The sequence below is a fragment of the Diadema antillarum genome, unplaced genomic scaffold (assembly GCF_040938485.1).
Source record: "Diadema antillarum isolate AM-2024a unplaced genomic scaffold, OU_Dant_1.0 scf00000022, whole genome shotgun sequence".
In the NCBI taxonomy this organism is placed as follows: Eukaryota; Metazoa; Echinodermata; class Echinoidea; order Diadematoida; family Diadematidae; genus Diadema; species Diadema antillarum.
This window is the reverse complement of record NW_027270911.1, coordinates 4,611,706-4,624,108: the sequence shown is the minus strand read 5'-3', so window position 1 is coordinate 4,624,108 and position 12,403 is coordinate 4,611,706. Positions and strand designations below refer to the sequence as shown.

At 39.4% G+C, this 12,403-nt stretch overlaps 1 protein-coding gene across 1 annotated transcript in view; it reads right to left on the bottom strand.

The window, feature by feature from the left end:
- Window positions 1-12,403, bottom strand: part of LOC139731721 (RING finger protein 17-like) — a 165,849-nt gene that overhangs the window by 72,231 nt on the left and 81,215 nt on the right. The window contains exons 30-31 of the mRNA XM_071642603.1: window positions 6,232-6,318; window positions 1,918-2,115 (exon numbers count right to left, since the gene is read on the bottom strand). Of these exons, the coding sequence (XP_071498704.1) occupies window positions 1,918-2,115; window positions 6,232-6,318 (285 nt within the window). The remainder of the gene's footprint in view (window positions 1-1,917; window positions 2,116-6,231; window positions 6,319-12,403) is intronic.

Sequence of the window (12,403 nt, the reverse complement as noted above, 5' to 3'; positions counted from 1 at the left end):
ACACGAATTTACACATTGCTGAAAGAATATTTGAATTATTACTTAAATGAGAGAAAGAAGAACGAAAGCCTGACCTATTTTTGGGGATTCCCTTTCTGAACTCAGCAGAAATACATACACATATTAGCACATACAGACAGACATACACACACACACAGAAGCATACATCAGGGATGATGTTGAGATTTGTTGAAAAAATTGTAAATCAAAATTTCCAGGTGATTTAGATACGGAAAAAGCAAAATGTATAGACCTGAGAAAAAGAAAACCTGAAATCAGATTTAAATCTACAGAATATCATGCCTGATACATACATACAAACATATGCCGATACATCCTCCATACATACATTTTCACATAACATTACATACACTCACAATATACAAATACAAGCATATTGTGCACCCTTAATGTCAGGCTCAGAGCATACATAACACACATTATGACAAGATGAAATCAGACATGAAATATTGCAAAATGTCAGACTGAAGTTCACTTTGCTCTGCTCTTATGCCAAGTTTCCTTTAAAGGGGATGGCTAGTAACTGATCAGTGGGAATCAGTGGGAATGCTGGAGGATGATTGTTCCAATCCTTGTGGGATTCATTTCAGAGTACATTATACATCTACTGTTGTGTGAAAATTATTTGCTCCAGAATGGTCTCACATTCAAGTAATGTGCAGTTCGATGTTTCCTGGTTAGCATGCCTGTACAGTGCCGGGGCGATCGTTACTGTACAGGCATGCTAGCCTGGACACATTGAACTGCACATTACTTGAATATGAGACCATTCTGAAGCAAATAATTTTCACAAAACAATAGATGTATAATGTACTCTTAAATGAATCCCACAAGGATTGGAACAATCATCCTCCAGCATTCCCACCGATTCCCACTGATCAGTTACTAGCCATCCCCTTTAAATGATAACATGAAGTGATGTTTTCAGTCGGTCCACACTGATACTGTATTCATGAAAATATTCCCTCAGTGCCATCCAAGCTTGTTATTTATCATTGTGGTCATGTTGACATTTACAACCACAACTTTCATTACGGTGCTAAAATGCACCAGCCCACTCTTCTATTGTACGTGTCATTCACCATCAGACCCAAACTGTGTTACCACACATGACATGCAAATCATTTTCACCACTGATCTTGTTCTTCCATAGAGATATCAGTGATTTCCACCCTTACGTAATTATAGCATTGTGTGCTGAAAGTTGCCTGATTTCCCAATATAGAAGCTTTTGTTACATCATAAACCCGCAGCTGCACGGTGCGCCTTGCCCCAGCAAAAACTAGCGCATGCACTTTAGTGCGCGCAGGCAATCCTCAAATACGCGCAGGCAAACCTCAAATACGCGCAACCTGAACTCCCAAGTTCATTGACCCTACCTGCCATTATATCAAAAATCCTTCATAAATTCCCCCAAAATTCTCGGATCACTACCAAAAGTTAATCGTTTGTTACTTGTGTCATTCTCAACTTTTCCTGCAAGTTTCATCCCAATCCGTTAACTACTTTTTGAGTTATTTTGCACACAGACAAACTAACTAACTAACGAACACACACACAAACCAACGGTAATGAAAACATATTCATAACCTCCTCCCTTGGCGGAGGTAAAAAGACAAAAACTCATCATTGTATTGTCTAGCTGTGCATGGATGGCAGTTATATTTCTTGTGTTACTTTGACTCATGTTAGGCTATTCTAGAAAGTAGGGCAAGAAAATTTTGCCTTACTAAAGCCTCATGGCCCATTGCAGCCAATATCCTGGCTAGGTATATCTGTCACACTCTGGCCCTTCCCTGTGGGAGGAAAATTGTGATTAAAAAAGCTCTTCATCTTTGTTAGGTAAAAGCACATCCACACGATGTTACATGCTCGTGTGCGCAGTCGAAACTGTACCTCACTCATTGCCCGGCTGTAGGCAGGGGTGGACGTGCCGTCTGTGATGGTGCTGGCGTCGTCGGGGCAACCCGCATCGAAATCCTCAAAGTCCGGCTGGAGCTCGGCAAAGCCGTTGTTGAGCAGGACCCTGGTGGCACTCTCCCCAGTGGGCAAGGCTAGCTCAACCTTCAAGGGCTCTCCCTTCACACACATTGCCTGCAGATAGACATCAGCAAAAATAAGAAAGAAGCACACAATTGAGTACATAATGTGTGATAAAAAAGATCTATGTATTTACATTCTTGAGCTGCCTTGGAGAACGCAGAATTCAAATTCTTAACTTGACAGGACATAGTAGAATCAACAGAAAAAATAAAACAGTAGTGATGGCTCATTGCAAATGAAAGATTGAATGTACTCTGTAGACAAGAATAACAACATTGGAGGACAGTGACACATGTCAATTAATCAATCAATCAATCAATCAATCAATCAATCAATCAATCAATCAATCAATCAATCAATCAACCAATCAAGCCATCCATCCATCCATCAAATCCATCAATAAAATAATCAATCAATCAATCAATCAATCAATCGATCAATCAATCAGTTTTTGATCGATCAATCGATCAATCAATTAACTAGATCACCAAAGCGTGAATGAGTGAAGGAATAGTGGTTCCTTTCTTTTTCAATATTTTTGTTCAAGAAAGCAACTCGGCCTAGCACATTTTCTTCAACTTCCAAAAAACTGACTTCACACTACGTAAGTGTTTCAAGAATGGCATCTCTAACTCAAAACACACACAAAGTGTGTGGATGACATTTGTTTCACACAATTCTAGTCTACAATATTTCATAAGAATCCTGCAAAAACTTAAGTATTTCCCTTACACGTGGAAATATTCTGCCCCCCCCCCAATCCTTAGTATAGGACAGAAGTGTTTTGTGTGTGCTTCTTTATTAACCTTGAAAACAGAAGCTGATTACGTCAAACCTAATGTCTTACAAAACAAAGGTACAAATTAGTGTAACTTTTCCTCACATGAAACAATGTCATGATTCGAATGTAAAATCACTGTAACTTCAAAATGATAATGAGGCCTTTGATAACAAGGGAATAATACAACAATGTCCTGAAGGGAATGAATGAGATAATGGCTATTATGAAGTTAATTATGAGGTCCCATCATACAATCAGATTGATGAGAGAAAGACACAAACAAGACATTGAGAGAATGGCAAACAATCTTTAACTAGTTTTTTTTTTCTGTTTTGTTTTGTCTTGTTTTTGTTTCTTGCGGCACAGCATACCTGATGAACAATGAGAAGTAATCACAACCCTGCAATTACTGCTGGATTATGTGGCATCTCCTTGCCAGAGTTGCTAACTATTTTCCGACAACAATGTTCACAGCATTATGGCAAGGCAAAGTTTTTATTACAAACATGGCTGTTATGAAATAATTATGCTATTCACTGCAAAACAATTGGGGGTGCAAATATTCCTTAATGACCCCATATGGGTAAGCATCTCTACTGTTTCATTCAAAAGAAAATGCTATTCAATCAAATGCAGCTATTCTTTAGTGGCACATTTCAAAGCTCATGTGATAGGAAATTACATTTCACTAAGATAAAAGGAGCCAATAGCAGTATACTTGAATCAGGCATGAACAATAGAATATCAAGCATATAATACTTGCAGGAGGGAAAACAAAATGGGGGAAAAAATTGGTACAGCACACTGCTGACTGAAATAAAAGACAAGAGACCCGCGGGTCTAGCGCTCACCTGAGTATCGCAAGTTCACCTTTCACGCAGTCACTAATCTAAATTATTCACAGCTCTACCAAAATTTGACGAGGCATTCTCAAGTGGAAGATGAAAATGTACAATAAGGGCCCAATTTTTTCAAGATTCCTTAATTTGGGGGAATTGGGGCCCCCTGGGGCCCTCTGGGTGGGGCATGGTGCCCAGTTTGATAAATTGAGATCCTGACCACCTAGGGATGCTACCTGCCAAGTTTGACAAAAATCCATCATGAGGTTTTCAGGAAGAAGATGAAAATGTACAATTCAGGCCCCCATTTAGACCCTTCCAACCACCCCCCTCCCCCTACCCCCAAGAGGGGCACCCCTGGATCTCCTATGAACAAACTTGAAACTACAGTCATTAATGTACTCACTCATAGTATTATCTCAGCTCTATAACTTCTGATTCTAGAGAAGATTTTTAAAGATTCCTTCATTTGGGGGGTTTGGGCCCCCTGGGGGCCCCCTGGGCGGGGCATGGTGCCCATTTTAACAAATTGAGATCCTAACCCCCTAGGAATGCTACCTGCCAAGTTTGGTGAAAATGGGTCATGGGGTTCTCAAGAAGAAGATAAAAATGTACAATTTAGGCCCCATTAGGACCCCTCCTCACCCCCACCCCCCCCCCCCCCCCCTGGGTCCCAAGGGGGGCACCCCTGATTCTGCCATGAACAAACTTGAAACTACAGTCATCAATGTGCTAACTCATAGTATTAACCTAGCTCTATCACTTCTGGTTCTAGAGAAGAAGGTTTTTGCGGATTCCTTAATTTTTGGGGGTTTGGGCCCCCTGGGGGCCCCCTGGGTGGGTCATGGTGCCCATTTTAATAAATGGAGTTCCTAACCCCCTAGGGATGCTACCTGCCAAGTTTGGTGAAAATGGGTCATGGAGTTCTCAAGAAGAAGATGAAAATGTACAATTTAGGCCCCATTAGAACCCTTCCCCACCCCCCTCCCCTGGGTCCCAAGGGGGGCACCCCTGATTCTGCCATGAACAAACTTGAAACTACAGTCATCAATGTACTAACTCATAGTATTAACTTCGCTCTATCACTTCTGGTTCTAGAGAAGAAGATTTTTACAGATTCCTTAATTTTGGGGGGTTTGGGCCCCCCTGGGGGCCCCCTGGGTGGGGCATGGTGCCCATTTTAACAAATTGAGTTCCTAACCCCCTAGGGATGCTACCTGCCAAGTTTGATGAAAATCGGTCATGGGGTTTTCAAGAAGAAGATGAAAATGTAAAAAGTTTACGCACGACGCACGACGGACGACGCACGACGGACGACGGACGACGGACGACGGACGACGGACGACGCACGACGCACGACGCACGACGGACGCCGGACGAAGGGCGATCGCAATAGCTCACTTGAGCCTTTGGCTCAGGTGAGCTAAAAATGCAACTTAAAGAGAGAGAAAAAGACATTTGATCTGGGGAGTGTTTCATTAACGTTTGTCAGCACTGACAACTTGAATCACCATAGTAACAGTCAGTGACCAGAGCATCACACCCAATCAAAACCTGGGATTTCGCTGAAATTGGTCAGCACCGACAGTTGTCAGTGCGGACAAGCGCTGATGAAGCACCCCCCAGGTAGGTATATTAAGGATCTCTAGCAAAAGAAACAAACAAAGTGAAAGTGACAAGGTATTTCAATTACAGTGCAGGAATAGACAAGAGCCCATGAAATCAATTGCAGGTCCGGACATTTCTAGCAAAGGAATTAAATCACGGTGTATCTTTACTTCCACTTCAGGTTAGAGAAAAATGTTCTGTCATCTTTAATCAAAATCAATTGTTTGATCTGAATGCCCTTCTAAAACCATATCACTCACTTTACGCTGCATACTACACTACTTCACACAGCTTAAAAACGCCACGACAGTTAAAGGGCATTGGCAGCACATACTACAGTAAATGATAAATGGTCAGCATTATGACAGCAAACTCACTCAGGCTACAGCACTAGCAAACATGAAAAATATAATGCCTTCGGCACCTTTTGGGCTGAGGCATAAAAATACAGATAACATGGTAGTTAAACGTTAGGCAAATATCTACTTTGAAATCAAGAACATTATATAAAATTACATACAACATACAGAGGCACTGAAGTTTCAAATTCTAGCGGTCACACTGGTAAAAGATCGATAAGTTTGGCGGGGGTGGGGGAAATATCCCTAGTTGGAGTGGGAAGTTTTGCGAGAAGTTTGTAGTCACACTGGCAAAACTTTGAGATCTTAAAGACTGTGATCTTAATCTTCTCAATCTTTTGCCAGTGTGAACGCAGCTAATGAGCACAACAGTATGACAAGATTCAGTTTTCAACATTATTTCAACAATTTTATGGAAAGTAAAATATTTTTCTTAATAGACAAGAGTTCAAAATGTTTAATATCTGTAATAGTGATCTTGCAGAGAAGGAGAGAAGACAAAGGGAGAGAAAGAAAGAGAGAGAGAGAGAGAGGAGGGAAGAGAGAGATGGGGATGGAACAAAATCTGACTTGGTCTTACCTTAATGTGAGCAGTACATGTCTGCTCAACAAGCATTTCCAACAGGAATGTTATAGCTTCTGATGGCCAGGTCTTATGGGGAGATTTCTGCAAGGAAAAAAACCACAAAATAAAACAAAACATGTGACAAAAAGTCTTTGTCTTTACCAGCAATGTTTTGTAGCTTTTAATAGGATCTACACACACTCTACATTGACTGAGAAATGAAATTCACACACTGTCTCAGCTTGTCATATACACAGCTATTTTGTATTTCACAGCTTGCACCTGTCAAAAGATGCCACAAAAACTCCTCTTCTCTTAAAAAAAAAAAAAAAAAAAAGCTACGGAAGGAATCAGCTGACTAAGCCAATGAGAAGTTCTAAAAGGGAAAATTCACCCATGTTATTCATATAATGATAGATTACTTGGTGTTCTTACTGTAGTAAAATCTTTATAGTTGATGGATTCCATGAATACTTAAAGCTAAAACACGGTAGTACTTGACAGGACTCAGTGTATCGGAAAGCTCTAACAAGAAACTTGTCTAGCTAGCACAATTTGCTGGGATATCAAGTTTTTGTATCATTTTCAGATCAAAATTTTGAAAAAATAATGAAGTCGGTATATCGACTTCTTTTCCAGGAGAATGCTACTAGTACAGTAATGATTGAACCGTGTCCAAGTGGTATTAATGAATCGCATGGAAAACAAGGTGCCTGCAATTCACTCTTGCCAGGGATGAATACTGTTATGGCAGAATATATTGTAATCAATGTAATCGAATGTAAAATATCATGTAGCAACCATGATCAGGTAAGCTCTGCGACTCAGTACATCTGGCGAAACTTTTTGGTTTTATCATTATTACCCATTATTACCCAAATTGGAATTCTTTCACACATTTCTTTATGTACATAGGCAAACAGAAGTCACACACAATCCTTTCAGGAGGTATCAAACTAGCTGTTCAGAAATACATGTTGTACTTCTATTTGCAAAATTATTCAACAAGTGAGGCTATTTAAGTGATATAAGCCTGGTTTTTTAAAAAAATTGCAAGTTTACACTCTCACAGTGGTAATAAGCTTAACTGGAATAAGTTGACGTTGAGGCACTTTACAGGTTGTATTTCAGCTGCTTAAATCTATCTGTGAACATTTTGCTACTTTGTATGCTTCATCTCTGAAATATAAATTCTAGGAGTAGTACATGAGAAAGATGGCTTATATGATTCAACATTGAATTGAGTGGCACTCGTACGAGCAGACTGTTGACGTCACAGCAATTAATTCCGACCCATCATCTACAGTAGATATGAACATCTTTCAGCTCTGAATGATTATGTCATCTCAGACAAATGAACTTGGGAGTGTTTTGCTGAAGCTTGCTTGCTGTCAAAAGCAATTCGTGGGCAACCTGGGGAAAAATGTTTGGAAGTTTCTTGAAAATTAATGTGAATTTGATGATTTTTTTTTTCAATCATAGACGATAAAGTCTTCTTCTCAAAACTAATGTTTCTTGTCAACATCATTCAAACAAGTCAAGTACAGTGTATGAACTCATAAAGATATATCACATGCCTTAGGCAGTCAACATTGCTCCTTTGGCTACAGCTCCCTCCTGGTTCTCATCACAAAATATCTCACCTGAATCAGTTTCAAAGGTACCTGTACAGTCACCGCCGCTTAATCGGGACAATTTGGGAGCAAGACCTTAGGCAACTCTCCCCATTGAGAGGTCAGAAATTCACATTGTTTTGCAGTGGCCTGAAACTGGGCCTAGGCTTGGCTCACTGTATCACTGGACTATAATTTTTGATAACAATGCTAAAGCTGTGGTTGAATTTGCCTTTGTGTATTTAGTTTCAAGACCTGCTGTACACTGCCTTGTTTTTCTTTCTTGTCTATGATACCTTTGGATATACACTCTATCTTACATCCTCAGAAAAGACAAATTCTATTAAGTGCATTTCTATTTTGCAGAAATGTTTGATGAAACTGTGCACTGTTGGGTCTAGGGCAATTACCCCCTGGGCAATTACCCCGCACCCTTCCCCGACCGTAACCCTAACCCTAATTCTAACTCTGAACCTAATCCTAACCCTAACTGTAACCTTTAACCTAACCCTAACCCTAATCTTTACTTTAACCTTATAACTTACCAGTATTTAGCTGGGGGGGAGGGGGGAGGGTAATTGCCCTCAGGGGGTAATTCCCCTGATATGGTCCTGTTTAATGGCACCTACAATTTTACACAGGTTCGGTATACCTACTCCTCACATTTTAACTCCACTGAATAAAAACTGTGGGTTTGATTCAAATTGTGCTTGTTAATTTGGGCTTGGCAGTCCTATTAAACCTTTCTCGCAGTGGAATTGACATTATCATCTTATGACAATAATTTGTTGGAGTTCTGTACACACATATACACAATCATACAGTCACAAAAATGCACATCGTATGCAAGCACTCGGATGGAACTGTTCAGTAAATATATCACATGGTCGATTCAACAATTAGCAAATTGCTTCAACTAAGAAATCACCCTCCTCTTGCTGCTACCCTATGCAGAAAGTACTTTGACATGTCACATTATCTTTTGAAATGTACTTAGCAGCGGCTGTTAATGGAGAGATTTTAAGAACAGAGCAAGAAAGGTTATTAATGTTTTGAAGGGATAGACGCATAACAAGTGCTTTGTAGGAATTAATATTCATCAGATAATCAACACAAAATCAGATAAGTAGAGGAGTTGTAGGACAAAAACTTGCTTTAACTCAGAGTGTGCCAATCTTTTAATACATCCATTAATTTAATCAATCAGTCAGTCAATCAATTAATCAATCTATCAGTCAAGCAATCTATCTAAGTATCTACAATTGTATCCATCATATCTATTAACCTTATCTATCTACCTGGTAACCTAACTAGATTCATCTTTCTATATCTTTACATCTAGCTGGCTTTGTATTTTTCTACACAGCTTGGTGACATGTATTAAAGATAAGAACAAAAGGACAGAAATACAGATAGACAGACAGTTTAATAAGGAGTAGAAGCTTTGAAAGAGGGTGTGTGGGTATACAGATTGATCATTGACCACAAACGTGGCACTTCACTCAGCTTACAGCATGCTGGACAGTGGGGTTGGGGGTAAGGAAGAAGAATAAAAAGGTGTTTCATAAAACAATCAACGAAAATGTCGTCATTATAACACATGACGAATATGATTTTTTTTTTCTTTTGTGAAAACTGTGAAGAGTGGGTGTTTCACACTATATTGCTGTCAGGAAATAAACAGAAAGGACAAAGGATTGGGGAGGGGAAGGGGGGTGGCAAGAACTGAGACAAGATTCTGAACCCTCTCTGTGCCAGGGACTTAAAGGCATAATCTACCATTTGCAGATGAAACAAAAACCCAGCAGTAGTGCTTCAAAATAGTTATAAAACATGAGTTAGGGATAGAAACAAACAACGTAAACATTTGAACCAGTTTAATCAAATGTTAAGTATTGTTAAATGTACAAAGTGTGAACAATAGTTATAATTAAAATGTTTCCAGACTAAACCATCTACAGTTATGGTTTAATGAGAAAAATAGTGATACATGTATCTCCTTATATTCTAGGCTTTATTGCAAAAATTTTATATGGAAGGATGTTCTGTGATACAACTGACCTGCACATAGGCATCAAAAGTGATATCTTGATATTTTGTAAATCACTGCTCCCAAAGGCAAACTGGAACTTTAAGACAGTGTGTACAATGCCATGGGATTTTCTGTGCCAAAGGCACTCAGAATGCACAAAGGGTTATGCATAGGGCACACTGCGCTCATTTGAGTAGCCAAATTCAGTATTCCAGGCATTTTGAGGTGTACAGAAAATCCACCATTTTTTCTAAGATGTTACACCAAGGCCCTCTCGTATTCAGGGGGCGAACCGAAACAGATGCTGCCCTCCCACCACCGAACTCTCCCCCGAGATGTTGGGGGAGCCACCATTTGGGCTTGTTTGTTGGGTTTGTCTTACATTTAATGTGATTAGGTGACTGCCTCCTGTCAAAGTCACACACACCCACACCCACACACACACACACACACACACACACACACACCCATATTCCTGCAGCTTTGCAAGAACTCTCCTTTTTAATAGTACAATCTGAATTGAAAACTTCCGCGCACCTGTGTACATACACACAGACATGATATTCTCCTGAAGTGGGCACTGAATGAAAGATTTCCCGGCAACCCATGTACGCTTTCCTCTTAGTTTGCACAGAATACAAGATTCCCCAGCACCTGTGTATATAGATACAACATTTTCTACGACTTTCTGCTGCAAGAGAAAGTGAGGGCGGGGGTGGGGGGAGGGGTATTACAAAATTGAAAGTGTACTTGAGTCAGAGTCATTGGCAATTCGCCTATAATATTTTTAAATGGCTATGTTTCGAGGCACATTCATTATTTCTATGATCATGACAGCTTACTTCCTATCATAAAACATCCAGACAAACAAACAAACAAGAAAAAAAAACCAACAAACAAACATGATTGCGAGCAATATCACTGTTCTGAGAAAGACGCTTTGTAACTTTGAAATTACAAAATTCTAACATTTACATGGAACATGCCATGGAAGAAAAAAAAAAGTAACAATTTACTATATTTTATATCTAAATCATTTATTGGATTTCTGTATAAAACCTGATATTGAAATACTTTAAAAATCTTATTTTACCAAAATCTCTTTGTTACTTGTATACTTTCATTTGTGCATTGTATTCTTCAAAAAAAAAAAATGCAAAAATAATGTGAAGTTTAAAAAAAAGGCTCAAAGGTCTTTTTTTACGAGATACCAATTCTCTTTTTTCGGTCCAGGGCTTAATATTGATAATAAGGAGATTTGAAAATTTCACAAAATTCTATTTCTTTTAAAGTACACACTTCCTCGACTTGTCACTGACGTATGTTTAGGGTAATATTATTTCCCCTGCCTTCTGAAAGAGGCAAGTCAAGTGTTCTATTCTTTATGCGAAAAAAGGGAAAATATGTTGCATTTTCTTTATATTTTCTGCAATGTTGTTCTAAACATGTGACATCACAAGGTGTAGTAGTCTTCTCATCCAGCAGTGACTGAGAAGAAACTTCAAAAATTCATAACTTTTGAATGGATTGTCTGATTTTCCTAAAACTCTAACTGATGTATTCTACTAATATTGGTGCACTCACTCAATCTGTATGTACATGTCTATAGAGGTGGAGTTGTCTTTTAAAGATGGGCCATCCCTTTTGCATTCCTTCCCAAATAGCACAGAACATGATATATTCCACCAGAATGACAAGACAATTGTAAAGCTATAACATTTCTGTGATATTTGAAGGTTGTTAGCCGTTACAAATTCAAATAATGTACCAAATGCTCACCATAGCGTATTCTGTGTACGAGGCCAGCTGCATATACTAATCCTCCTGTGGTTGTAATGTGATACTTATACTTCGAACAACAGATATGGATGTTAAAGCTGTCAGAAACAAAGAATTCACTAGCTTCTTTTACTTTGTAATCTATGGCAAATAACAACACACCACTTACATGAACTACATAAGTGCATCACACAGGTCTGTAACTAATCTCCTTGACTAGTAGTTTATATAATTTTTTTGTAATACAAAATAATAATTTGAATCTTAATGGTCAATTTAACTCAACAAATAAAGACCCTTTGGGTTTAAAATTTACAGGAGGTTTCTAAATAGTGTTTTCTTCAATACCTTAGGGGCTTTTTACACTTGCAAATTTTTGCTTAGTCCCGTACCAACAGTGCGGCTAAGGGGGGGGGGGGGGGGGGGGCTTTGGCCCCACCGTTGGTACCAGACTTTCCTTAGCCCACTTTCTGTTTACACTTGTTTTTGCCAAAGTGGGCTAGCCCCACTGATAGTCCGGTACTATCTGGCCCTGCAAAAATAGCAGGGTTAGCACCGCAATTGCGGTGCCAAGCAAGCGAGTATAAACAGAACGAAGAAATAATCCGGGGCTAAGCGACGGAGACGAAGTCCGACCCCCACTGACCAATCAGAAACGAGGTAATCAAGTGCTGCCGGTGCGTGCGTGTACATGTATAGTGCACAGCGTAATAATGAATATTCATGCGGTTTGGAAAGTACCGGACTAAGAAATACGAGTGTA